This window comes from Ambystoma mexicanum, chromosome 2q (assembly GCF_040938575.1).
Source record: "Ambystoma mexicanum isolate Mex_15411 chromosome 2q, UKY_AmexF1_1, whole genome shotgun sequence".
Taxonomy (NCBI): Eukaryota; Metazoa; Chordata; class Amphibia; order Caudata; family Ambystomatidae; genus Ambystoma; species Ambystoma mexicanum.
Window position 1 is genome coordinate 341,189,326 of NC_090924.1, and position 14,136 is coordinate 341,203,461.

Below are 14,136 nucleotides of genomic sequence, written 5' to 3' on the forward strand. Positions count from 1 at the left end.
GCGTATTAACTCCAAAAGAATGGAGGAATTATCTCCTCTGGAGGGAAATCCTCCATTACCAGTGAAGTGCTATGGAATTTCAGAATGGGGATTAGCCACAACTCAATCAGGTGGAGATTCGCCATCAGTGGTAAGCGTAATTCTGTTGGAGAAATCAGCACTGCCAGCACATTAAAACTCCTAATGTGGCCCAGGGTCTTCTCAGTAAGGCTCACCCAATCTATCCTTCAAACAGTAAAATTCAATAAGGTTTTTCAATAAAGTTTTCAGGCTATATACAAAAAATGTATTCGAAAAATACATAATACAATAAATTTAAGATTTTGTGAATTACTTTTTGCTGTGGCATCAAGTTCAGCCCTGCATTTTAGTCACATCACTATGATTTTACCACCGTGCACAGTGTTTCAGAAACATTTAATGCCCTGCAGATGGGGATATATTTTCTACAGTCAAAAAGGGTCTTCCTACAGCTATGGTGACAATCTTTTTTCAGCCATGCTTTCATAATGCTGTAGTCAGGGGATCTGTCATTCACTTTTCAATAGTTGCTTGAATCAGACCGGTTTCCAGCAATACCATGATAGCACTAGAATTATACAGGAACCTTTAAGTCACATCTATAGTGGCAACTAGGATTCAGCTGTTTTTTTGCAGGTGGAAAAAAACATCAGCCGCAGCATTTATTTGTGATCTACTTACCTCTCTGCTACCACCTATACGCCATCCAGTTACACCTCATATGGGGCGATAAACAGGAATGCCACCTATAGCATTGTTTATCGGAAAGCAGAAAGACTGGGAACGTTCTATTGCCACAACTAGGCCCAATGTTTTATTCTGTTCTACAGTGCCTGTCGAACAGGATTTATCCATCAAATGGCTACAGTCAGACACATTTTTATCTGTAGCCAGGCAGGGTTAAAAACTTGTTTTCACAATTCTATAGTCTGGCAGGAAATCGTAGCCTAAACTCAATAGTACTACCAGACACAATTTTACAGTCATGCGTTAACAGTACTACAGTAGAGTGGGATCCTCATTCAGTCTGACCTCTTTCGGGCCAAAAATACAAAGTATTTCCATTACACCCCTAGATTCCGGCTAGAGCACCACACTTCAATAGCGCTAAAGGCATACAGGGTCTTTTGGTCACACATCAAATGCACAAGAGCTGCAAAGGATCTTTTAGCCAAATCTATACAGGATTGTAGGAGTACAGGATCTTTCTCACGTTAAAGTGCTAAAGTTACCAGTATTTTTCAATCACATCTATAAAGTGGCACAGTCAGACATGATATTTCAGTCACGTGTTTTTAAAGTGAAGGTCAGACAGGCTGTTTCAGTCAGATTTCCGTTGGTCTACAGGTGAACAAGAACTTTCCAGTCACATCCCTTATTTATATTCTGGGTCAAGATGTCTTCAACCCCCACCTCTGCACTTTTGTAGCAAGATCAAGCTCACCAGTGTGCCACAAAACAGAATGTGGAATAGATTGCATGCAATCTACAGGCATTCTCTAGAGCAATTAAATCTTATGTCTAGCAAAGCGTAAATGTCTGTATTTTCTTTAACATAAGCATGTCTGCACATTTGTTTAATTTGGGGACTAGAGAACAAGATGTTTCTAACCAAAAGGGACTGTAGAACGTAAAGTTTCGGAATCCAGAAACCAACTAGGTTCCCCATCATTTAAAAACAGCAATTGCTGTAATCACAAGAAATCATGGGGTTGGACAGAACTCACATTTTTCTCCAGGATTAGCCTGTGCTGCACATGGGTCCAAGAATGGGACACCAGAACTGACAAATGGTAACCCTGAAGAGAAGGCAGACTCTTTCCATTCATCCAACAGGACCAATGGTTCATGACGATTGAGAGAAACAGAGCACAAAGCCCAAATATGCTGTATAGAGCAGTTTGGCCGTTTTTTTCAGGAGAATAAGAACGCCTGCACCAAGCCGATATTAGGTGCAAATGATCCAAGCAATATAACACTGCTAATAGTTAAACTCTTCTTACAAGGCAAACAGTGCTACAAGTTTCCATATAACAAAAAAATCTGTGAAGCAAAACTGGCTACTACTTTCCTCAATGACTTCGTTGGTGAGACTTCCCCTTTATTTAGAGCCTTCTAGAGCACAATATAGCGTGTCTCCACTACAGTGATGAAGTGATGATGAAATAATCCTTTGGTGCTGTTAAAGGACTTCGGCCCTGAATGTGTCTTGCCTTCTTCACCTTCCTCTCATCCCTGAAGAGCTGGCAATAGGTCTGCTATGGTGTCCACGTAGTAATCGGGTACCATTCCCTGCCTGGAGGGACTACCACTGCTCAGGTGGGCCTGTGCGTCCTCGAGGGTGGAGAAACCTGTCAGAGTCAGGATGGTTTTGAGGCCACAACTGGTACCCATAAGAATGTCTGTGTCGAGACGGTCTCCAACCATGACTGTGCGTGCAGGATTGATGGGGTATTCGCTGGCCACACAATCCAGAATGAAGCGGGTGGGCTTGCCAACAATCTGGGCCTGGCGGTGAGCTGCTGTTTCCACGGCTTTCACCAGACAGCCAGTACCTGTAAGAGAAAATATGGGAAAGGGTGTGAGCCACTGCAAAGTCAGATGTGAAGAATATATATATATATATGAGAGGGAATAGTATAGGCTTAACCCACTACAACAAAATATCTGCCAACTGTTTGTCAAACTTTTCACATCAACAAAAAGATCATTCCCCAATTGTGTTGAGTACATATACGTCATGTTTCGGGATGCAAATTGTTTTGATGTGTCCTGCATTCAGGAAGTGTAGTCATAATAGCCTATCAAAAGCACATACATGTGTTGCTTTCTATACAAGAACTGTTCTTACCTCGACCCCAACTGTTGTTTTTGTCCTCATTGCAAGGTGTAAAATATCTTGGGGAACTAATAAAAAAGCAGTGGTAGATTGTTTGGCCTCGAGCCAGATAGAGTAAACAAAGCATTATCGTTTCTCATATTTCCCTCTCCAAATTAACAGCCTGCACTAACAGGAAGCATGAAAAGGTAGGCAGCAGTAAATCTGCAGGCGCACTATGACGAGCCCAATAGAACACTAGTAAGAGGGCAAACTATACCACGTCCTCTCCGTCAACAATTCTGATAGGTCGAAGGCAGATCAAGGAGTCTCCACATGCATGCAGTGAAAGACATGTCAACATGGGATCTGAATTGGTTGCCAATGTCTTTCACTGCACGCATGTGAAAAGTACGAGGTGGCCTGTTCCCCCTCCTGCACGGGCGTGGAAGAAATCTATAAAAGGCGGCTGCAATATGTGACATGGTCATGCTCATGACAATGTCCGGGGATGGGAGGAGTGAACCCATTTGCGGTAGGCAACCTACCAGTGTGTATACCAAAGCCAGTCCGACCCCAGAGGTGGCTTGAGGCCCCCCCTGACCCCCTCCAGACTGCATTGTACATGACAGCAGGTTCCACTGTCTCTTCCACAATGTTGACCAGCCTCTCTTCTGGCTAGAGGTCTTAAGAACCGCAACTCCCAGAATGCACATGGGAAACCCCTACACTGGAGCCAGAGGAATGGACCAGAGACCAGACGTGGAATTAACTGGGATTTTTCCAGCAGACCCTAGGGCAGTGGTCTTCAAACTGGGGTGCCCGAAGGAAGTCCGGGGGTGGGGTGGGGGCTACTTTTAAAAAGGGATTAAGATTACTGTTTTTAATATAAAAAGGATTAAGGTGACTGCTTTTAATCGAAAATATAAGCAGTAGACGATTGGGTTCTATTTTAAAGAGAAGGGGTCTCCCCTGGACACCCTTAGGGCCCCTAAGGCCAGCCAACCCCTAGGTGGGGGAGCCCAGAAACAATATTTGTGCTCAATGGGGGCTCACTATGAAAAAGTTTGAATACCACTGCCCTAGGGGAATGGTAGAGCAACAGAAAATTAACAGAGTGAGAAGGGACTGTAGGGGAGCAGGACAGCGACAGAAAACCTCCCCCAACCCAGTTCAGAACTAATCTCACGAGCAGCCGAGCATATCGCTGCCACCACACACATGGAGACAAAAAGGGGGGGGGCACTAAAGCCTTCTTAAAGCCTCCAAAGATGTCCCAACCCACAGAGGGATAGCCTAGCCAGATATTGGCCAAGGTGAGCATGGGAACAGGGAGGCTACAGGAATCCAACATGCCGACCAGCATGCGGCGGAGTGGCAATCATCCACAGGAGCGATTGGCCGTGCTCCATCATACCCTCTCCAAGAACAAGCTCATTGGAATTACTCGCCTACCGGTTCCCTCTATCGGCCAAGGAATCCATCACATTTCAGCTCACAGGAGTGACTCTCATTGCAGACATCTTCAACTTGCTCTCCTCTTATTTATTTCATTTATAAAGCGCACAGACAACTCGGAGGCATTGAGGCGCTGTTAAAAGGTACATGTGCAGTTCACATGAGATACATTATTAATGAAAATGTAGGATCAACCAAGAACAACAGTATTGAGCAACAGTAGGATCATGCATGTTATTGTTGGCGTACAATTGACAGATACAGGTCTCTATTATGCAAAGGGCTGTGTTTTGAGTGCTTTGCGAATAGCCAGTAAGATTTCTCAGCTCTAAGGGAGGTCGTTCCAAAGTTTTGCAGCAATGTATGGTACGCTGGAGCATCCAGCTTTAGTTCTCTTGACTTTCGGCACGAATAGGCGGTCTGTGTAAGGGGACCTTGTTGGTCTGGTGGCAGGTGCCTTGGAGATTATGTATGTGAGGTACAGGGGAGCTGTGCTGGATAAGTATTTGTGAATGATTGAGAGGGTTTTTAATTTGATGCACTCCTGTATGGGGAGCCTGTGTGCTTCTCTTCTAGCCTGAGAAATGTGATCTCTTTTTTGGATGTGGAGAGCCGCTCTCAAGGTATTTTTTTGTACCACTTGTAGTCTTTGTATATTACTTGCTGATGTACCTGTGAATAGGAGATTACAGTGGTCGATCTTGGAGCCAATGATTGCATGGGCAATAGTGAGACAATTTTCTCTGGTGAGGAAGGGTCTGGCTGTGTTCAGGACCTTGGTGGAGTAGGCAGCTGAAGAGGTAATGGCGCTTACTTCCCTTGACATGTTAAGAGAGGCGTCATGGTAGACTCCTAAGGTCTTCACTGTTGGTGAGACAGAAATTGGGCGTTATCTATCTTGAAGGCAGAGTACTGTTTGTCCAGGGACTTCAGGGCATTTGGAGAGCCTACAATTAAGGACCACTTCGATTTACAATTCTTTACAGCTCTTCTGCCACTTCTCAGCTGGATACCTTACAGAGACCTTCAATTGGGCACACACCCGGTGCCGGAACACTATGTCTCACAGCTTTGCTCTTTTGGACTACAAGTCCCAGAATGCACATTTAAGGTTTTGTTCCCATTTCGCCAGTTATATGCACTTTTGGGATTCAGACAAAGTTCTTGACACAACAGGTTATCCTGCCTTAGCTTCCCTCGAATCACAGGGTCTCCATCTTTTACCATCAGCGATGAGGTATTAGCGGGTCCTCAACAGAGATTCACTTGAGGTCAGGGTCCCAGCATCTGCCCCTCAACTACCTGGGTTTCTGGAACTCACCCAGGGAGCAAGCACTGATTTAATCATCAAAAGCGACCGACTTACCCACCCACTAATGTACAATGACTCTGTAAATTATATATGAACATCGTTCCATCACTACAGAATGTATTGTATTCCCACTAATCCATGCAATCCCTGGTAACATGCACCTGCTGTCATCTACCATCTGATAGTAATGTACAACTACCCTCCCCCCCGCCTCTATGATACACCACATTGGTTTCCAAGGTAGGACCACCCCCTACCTACACACATGACTGCTACAATATTTAAGAAGAGTGTCCATCCATTACCACTTTATGTATTGTGTCCCACCCATTTATGCAATCCCTGCACCCACCCCTCCACCCCCGTCGCATTCCTTAATTTGACTGGTCACTTACTGCAACAGGCATACTCTTCAGATTACGTGCCCAGTCCTTCCTGTTCTGCATCATGCTATTCCACAATACTTGCATGCTTACAATTGACAATTGCTCCCCACACACACCAACTACTTGGCTATGATATGTTATGCTATTTGGCATTTATATAGCGCTCTATATATCATTGGTATGACCTTAAAGCCCTGGTAGGTTGAATGCCCTCAGGGACCGCAGTCCAGTTCAGTAGAGAGAGTAAGAGTCGTAGGGTGCGTGGGTCCACCAGTTGTGTGCAGCTGATGTAATAGCCTGATGTAGAAGCTGCAACCTAGCGTTAAGCGTGGTGGTGAAGATATCAGTTGAATGTGTTCAGTCTGGTGGGTGGGCACCCAGACTAGGTTCTGGCTGCATTAGGCCTGTAGGACGCTTATGTCAGCAGCTATGCCGGTTTGTAATGGGATATAGCTGTGTTTTATTAGGGTGATGAGGTGTACATGGGGTAGTGTTTGTATGTGAGCAGCTAGGCTGAATTTATCGAGGGATATAGCTGTACACTAATTGAGCGATGGTGTAGAGTGTAGTGATATAGGATAGGATGGTTTATCCATAAAGCGCCTAAGCATAACAAGCATGATGTGTTTCGAAAGCGCTCTATGACATGGGGAGGAACGTGGGAGGACGCAGAGACGCTCCCGCAGGCCATGAGTAGCGGGAATAAGCTACTGCACTTGGTCTAGTTACACATCTAGGGCCTCCCTCTGGTACAGCCTCCCTGCCACTCTAAAACTTGAGGAGAACCATCTCTGGTTCCAGAAGCACTTTGCATCTGCCTTTGCTCCCCCTCTCCCTTGCTGATCTGCTCTCTCTTGGCACTGTGCATCTGGCCACCCCCTGTCCCCTTGGCCCAGGCACCTGCTCACCCTGCCACTCTTCTGCACTGCCTCCTGGCCACCCCTTGCACTGGGGACTGTATCTGCACCCATACAGTCCCCCACACCCCTTTTCTTCTTTTTATGCACCTATCTGACTTACCCAGCTCTGCTGCGGTAAACACAGCACTTGCCACTTGCTGGCTGCACTACCCCTGTTTATTGAGCCATTATCTATTTTATTTGTATTTATTATTATTTATCTGCTTATCCTCTGCTCTGCACTTTCCACTCTCCCCCTTCCATGCACTTTTACCCTTTTCCTTGCACTTGCTCGATCTCAAGGTCACTGGGCCTAGTAAGATCGTTGTTTTGTTCTCCCCTGTTCCCCTCCCTTGCCTTGTCGCGCTCTGAAACACTTGTGTACGAGCGCGATACAAATAAAATATCATATCCATACTGGCCAAGTGCTGGTGTAAGGACAGGAGGACATGCCTGGGAGCGGTACATGAGGACCAGAAAAACTGGGTACACAGTGACATTGCGGGGTACCGGGATAGGGGCAAATAGGAAGCATGCAGGGGCTAGAGGTACAGGGAGACATTACGGACCAGAGGGCTCGGGTATACAGTGACATCCAAGAGGACCAGAGGGGCAGGGCAGGCAGTCACTCCATGGGATACGAGTGGGGCATGGGTGTACCCAGCTATCTCAGGGGACCAGCTGGGAAGTTGCATTCCATCATGTGAATCCCTTCTTGTTGATCTCCTGCAACCTCAGACTTTCTCCCACAACTTCCTACTCATCTACAGACCCCTTGGTTAACGAACAACCTCTGTAATTCTGTAGCCACCATCCAAGTAAATCGCCCCGCTCAGGGAGGAGCTTTACTTTGTTCCAGCATTTGAGGACTTGGGTGGATGCTAGGGGGGTGTAGGGGGAGGGGTATTGGTGAGGATGGAGAAAGGGATGACAAAGTGGTCGGACCAGATGAGTGGAAGGGGGTTGGGGGTAGATGAATCGGGTCATGGAAACTGAAGATTGCATCTAGGGTGCGTCCCCTAGAGTGGGGGTTGGACCGTTCATATGAAGGGAGAGGTTGAGTGCATCAAGACTGTGGATCAGTGGGTGGGTCATGGGGTTGGTGGGAATGTCCAACCAGATATTGAAATCTCCTAGAAGAGTCAGAGCGGGGCGATTTACTTGGATGGTGGCTACAGAATCAAAGAGGTTGTTTGAGAAATGTCTGTCGTAACCAGGGGGTCTGTAGATGAGCAGGAAGTTGTGGGAGAAAGTCTGAGGTTGCAGGAGATCAACAAGAAGGGATTGACATGATGGAATGCATGTCTGAGATTCAACAAGTGAGACAGAGAAATGAGATTTGAAGAGGACTGCCACACCGCCTCCTCTGGAAGGTCTGTTGAGCGGGATGAGTGAGTAGCCGGGTGGGGTGGTGGGGTGGAATGCTTCATATGCAACATGGGCAAAGTCGTCAGAGAGCCAGGTTTCAGTGATAAAGACTAGGTCTGGTTTGTTAGAGGAGAGAGAGGAGGTCGAAGATGCTGTGCCTGTTTTTCGGTACAAAGCGAGCATTAAAAAGGATGCAGGTGACTTCGGAGTGGGGTGTGGTCAAGGAGGAGGCCATCGAGATGTGAGCAGCAGGAGCTTGGTGGATTGGGGGGCAAGGAGGGCCGTGGGGCATTCTGGGTCGTCGAGGCAGGGAGAGGAGGGGTAGTGAGGGGGTAGGGTGCAAGCAGATTCTGAGTGACGGGGGATGGGGTTACTTCTGTGGAGGCTGGTAAGAGTAGGCAGGCGGAGCAGGATATGTGAGGGGTGTGGGTAGAGTCTAGGAGGGGCAGACGGTGGACTGATGGTCAGTGGGTGTGAGGGGGATTAGGTGGTTAGAGATTGGAATACGTTTTGCAGGGTTCGGGGGGTCCGTTGTGCAGGGAGAGAAGTCGAGAGAGAAGGGTGGAAGCAGGGCGAGGACATGGGGGAGTGTGATGGGGTAGGTGAGGGTGAGGTTGGGTTGATGTAGATGTGGTGAGGAGTAGGCAGTCATTACCCACACAGCCGTTCTATCAGATCACAACTATATCCCTATGACAACCCAGCGGCCTATTAGAACCCGCCTTGTATGGGGCAAACTGGCCAATGGGTACAAGGATACTAGATAACTAGAAAAACAAGATGGCGGGCAAGATCGAAAGATCACTGTGACCACTCATCTTGTATCCAGAGGCCTCGCTGGCCACACAGGTAAGCACACACCCCCTAGCCACGCTATTATGATATGGCACCTTCATTAATACCAGCCGCCCACTTCAGCCAGGGCCACCGCACCATTAAGCTACTCAGGGTTCACCTCACTTTCCTCATCTTCTTAAGCCCATGTCAGCGCACCAATTTACCACAGGATCATTTAGCGTAGACCACCTATATATCAATGGCCCTGCGCCAGGCCTCAACTCTGGGCCCACAGAGAAATGCTGCGTCAGCCCTCACCATGGCCACTACTTGCATGTGATATACACACATGCCTACGGGCCAAATCACACACTTGGGGACCTGAGCCCCTATATTCTTTGACCGCTACCAGACAGAAGCTCATCCCCATTCACTCCCATGCTGCCACAAGCACACTAGACCGCCTTGGTCCATGATGCACACCACCACGACTGTTCAATCGCTCCAGCACTTGTGCTCCTCCAGGGAAGATCAGTGCCAACTGGCTGCATCCCACCTACTACCACAGGGCCACCATGACCCAACGGACGCCACATGGTACTCCATCTCAATTGATCACTGCAGCAGGCAACGCACTGACTGATACCCAACTAGTAATATCGCTGACAACGCGTTCTTAAAGCATCAGTCGACCTTCTCTCGAGGGCACAGGTTCTCACTATTAGGTTCCCCACGTGAGACACACTGTAGCCCCCTTTGTACTCACAGGCCTTACTGTGTTGGCAGACCGCCCCCCTAGCCCCCCTTTCAGGCTTCCCAAGGGTTCCATGTGATATTTTCGCCGCAAAAATATTGCGATGCAAAAATATCGCCATATTTTTGCGGCGAAAATAACACATGGACCCTGCGGGGGACACCCCTGCAACCCCCGCATCATTTTTTTTTTGTGCGGGGGACACCCCCGCACCTAATATTTTCGCCACCAAAAATATCGCCTATAGCCGTTCCAGACGACAATGTGTTCGCCGATATTTTTGCTGGCGAAAATATTACCTGATACCTTCCCAAGGTTCTCCCAGCTGCTGACTTCCCCTTCTGGCTTCCCAAGGTTCTTCCAGCTGTTTTCTCCTTCTGGTCTTCACGGTTCCTTCAGCATCCCCAGCACACGCAAAATGTTGTTTCTGGTGCTGCTTTTATACTCCCAGCTAGAGTTAATTGGAGTCAGATGAGAGTAGTTGTCCCTCCCTGCCTGATACTGCCTGACCTCATTATCGGGACAACATGGAGACTGCACAGAGGAATCCATTGCCCATGGATTCCTATGGGTAATGCTCATGACTCCCATCTGCCCCCTCTCCGTCCCAGTAGTTGGACTTCTAGAATGAAGTAGGGATTGTGGGAGTTGTAGGTTTTTCCAGAGATCATGGAAAACCCATGTAGGTTTTTGTCAGGATGAAGGGGGATAAATGTATTGTGGTGGGTGAATGGATTTTATATTGGGTTCATGTGATTTTATAGATGGTTTTAATTTCCCTGGTTGTTTTCTCCTTTTTATTACAGAAAGGTACTCGGGTATGATGGGACTCTGCTGACAATAACCCAGGACAACTGAGGGGATGTCGGGTAGGGGTGTATCCGAACGAGTGGAAAACCATGTCTCGGCCAAGGGGGTGTCTCTCATAGTCCCCAAGGACCCCTTGCCCAGGTGATCCTCCCTGGCTCGTCCGCCCCAAGTGCTGGGATCCAAGAGCGATGGCCCTCCCCCTGGCCACCTGAACAAAGGATCCCTGGGAATAGCCTGGGAGAAATGCCTTAGGTGGCTCACAACACCGTCAACCACCGCTTCCTTCTCTCCCTCCTTGCTGACCGGATGGGATTCGTTGGCACTGTCCTAAATTGGATCACCTCCTACTTCTCAGGCAGACACCAGGATGTCTGGATGAACTTGTTGCGTTCTAACTGGCTCCAGGTCTCCTGTGGAGTCCCCTAAGGCTCCATCCTCTCACCAATCCTGTTTAACCTTTCCATAGAGCCTCCCGACACTCTCCTCAAAGATCCCAATATAGCCATCCACCAATACGCAGACGATACTCAGTTGTACATGAGACTACACAGCGCGCAGGACATTTTTCGTCTCCACGATTACCCAGCCATCACCCAGTCCTGGATGTCAACTGCCTACCTCAAACTAAACCCATCCAAGACTGAATTTGTACTCATTGAGCCACCCACTAAAAAACAATTTGTCCAACAATGGCTCAATGATATGCGCAATAGAAGGCTTTGATCCACAACTCTCAGACTCCTTAGGCTTCACTATTGACAGCAATCTGTCCTTCCAGAAACACATAGCCAAAGGCCCAAAAAGCCTGGCCCAGAATCTCTACCCTTTGAAAGAAAGAAAAAAAAAAAAATCAAACCCTTCATCCCACCACAGGACTCCTGGACCGTAGTGCAGGCCGCTGTGGTCACTCACATTGATGGGCGAAACACTCTCCTGACAGGGGTCCCAGCTGCTCACTTGGATCCCCTAAAGGCAGTCCACCACGCTGCAGCATGTCTTATTACAGGAACACAGAAATTTGACAGAATTACCCCCATCCTACACAAACTACATTGGCTTTCACTCCAAGCCAGGATACTGTTTAAGACTACATGTATCACCTACCAAGCAGTGACGAGTAGCACACCAGAGTACCTGGTGGCCAAGCTCAACATACCTGGTGGCACACGATCCTTGCACAGCAAATCGGCCAGCCAGCTAGAGAGAACCCGCAAACAATCTTTCTCTTGTCATGCACCTACCCTGAGGGAGTTGATCCCGGTGTCGGATCAGAATGCCCCCACAATTCTCCAATTTTGCAAATCTCTCAAAACATGGCTCTTTCAACAACACCTGACCAAGGACTTATTCCAATAGACGCACATACTGACACAAAGACCTCACAGTACTGTGCTGTTAAAAGATGCCAGCCCAAATGCAGGCTACCCACACACTGTACAGTGCTCTGCTGCTCTCAAGCTAGGTCCGTGCTCAAACAATAAAATAATAAATAAAATAGGAATGGGGGAAGGAAAGAGGTGCAGATAGGTAGAGAAAAATATGAAATATGGAGAGAGAGGGGAAGGAGAGAGAGGGAGGGAGAGGAGGAGGAGGGAGAGGAGAGCGGGCGAGGAGAGAGAGAGCGGGCGAGGAGAGGGGGGAAAGTGGGAGAGAGGGGGAGGAGAGAGATGGGGAGGAGAGGGAGAGAGGGGGAGGAGAAGGAGATGGAGAGAGGGGGAGGAGAAGGAGATGGAGAGAGGGGGAGGAGAGGAAGAGATGGGGATGAGAGAGAGATAGGGAGGAGAGGGGAGGTGGGAGGGGGAGGAAGGTGGGAGAGACAAAGGGGGGAGAGAGACAAAGGGGGATGAGAGAGAGAGGGGGGGAGGAGAGAGAGAGAGGGGCAGAGTCTTTAGGTTTCCCTCCCGCAATAAAGAATATAAAGACAGTAGGAGAAACCTTGTATGACAAGGTCAGTAATCTGACGGCAACAAACATGGCCAGGGGCACCACACAGGGCACCCTGATTTTTCAATTAAGAGATACTAAACACGTACTACAATAATTGGAAAACTAATACATCCTGAATACTACTTTAAATTTTATTCTGTAAAACGCGAAGTGCCGCCAATTAACATCCAAACAAAGCTAATTTAGGACAGCTCAAACACACCCAATGCTTTAATAAGATGACAGCTAGCTTTGAAAAGGCATTATGGTCGGAGGACAACCAGGGGGCGCGGACCAAGATGGCTGCTTAGAGACGAGGCTTCATGTGACACCGTCCTTTCAATGAGCTAGATGATTCCCCCAGAGCCAAGGAGAGCTTTTTCCCCGTGTAGGGGCTGGCCAGAGTGAAGCCACATATGGTGGCAGAAACGGTGCCCACGAAAAGAGCAGTGGGAAGCTGACCGGGCCGTGCTAGGAGGTAAGGTGGTGCAGAGAGGGGAGTCTCGAGGCTGCCGGAACACACTGTGGGCAGTCAGAGTGGAGACAGGACCACAAAGGGGACCGGGAAGAGCTTTGACCTGCCCCCATCACAGGGCAGCAATATGTGGATGGATCAGGACCCCCCTGCAACGCGGCGAGTCATCAGTGGGGAGCGGCTCCGGACCCGGGCAGGATGAGTGGAGGAGTAACGGAGCACAGCAATATGGGCGAAATCAGCCTCTCTGAGCCCTATGTAGGAATGCACCAGGAGAGGCCCTGGGTAGGCTCCCTGCTTTGTGCGAGTGTGTCTCCGTGATATAGCGGGCCCCCCCTCTTTCACCCGCGGGGCTGGCATCCACTTAACACCAGAAAGACAAGCACCCAGAGAAGGCGAGACCGGAGGGAGAGCCTCCAGCCGTGCGCAGCGGCAACTTGGTGTGGCCCGGGCAGTGGAGGAAACTGACTCTGAGGTACCCTCGGCCAAGGCAGCAGCAGAGTTGACAGTAATCGAAGCCCCACGTGTGGAGGATCACAGGTACCAGGGGTAAAAAGGAGGCCCACAGGGTGGTGGAGTCCCATACCTCCCAGAGTTCCCAGAGCTGTGGGGCCTGGAGGACCCTTGATTAGGATCCCAGGGAATTTGTAGGGTCACAGAGCACCGGGCCCCTAGGGGTGAAGCAGAAGCGGGTGCCGGGCCCCAACCAGAAACATCAAGGCACAAAGGCCGGGTCCCCCGCACCGGGGCACGCCAGACAGTGTACCGCAAGCCGTCCTCGGATGTAGGGGCAGCCTTAAGTGCATCGTGAACCTGAGCCCTGCCAGAGAGCCTTGGGGACAGGAAATGGACAAGCGGTGAAAGGCGTCAAATATTGGAACTGAGACAACGGAGTAGCGGAGGCAGGGGTCACATATCCCCCCCACCCACACCGCCCCATAACGAGGAAGTATAGTGTAGTGAGAAAGAAGGTGGTGAGGGTGTTGCATGCATTGGATCTGGCTTGGCTGATTAAGATTGAATCCTGAACCGGTCCCATGGTGGCTCAAAAGCACAATAGCCACACTGGAGAGATTTCAGGACCAGATTCGACGACAGAAGGGCCTGGAGTCTGGCTTGGCGACCCTACAAT

The 14,136-nt window shown here is 48.9% G+C and overlaps 1 protein-coding gene across 1 annotated transcript in view; it reads right to left on the reverse strand.

Annotated features, from left to right (window-relative positions):
• Nucleotides 1-807: 807 nt before the first annotated feature.
• PGP (phosphoglycolate phosphatase) overlaps nucleotides 808-14,136 on the reverse strand; it is a 106,513-nt gene continuing 93,184 nt past the window's right edge. Inside the window, exon 2 of the mRNA XM_069647346.1 lies at nucleotides 808-2,576. Coding sequence (XP_069503447.1) covers nucleotides 2,251-2,576 — 326 coding nt within the window. The 3' untranslated portion in view covers nucleotides 808-2,250. The remainder of the gene's footprint in view (nucleotides 2,577-14,136) is intronic.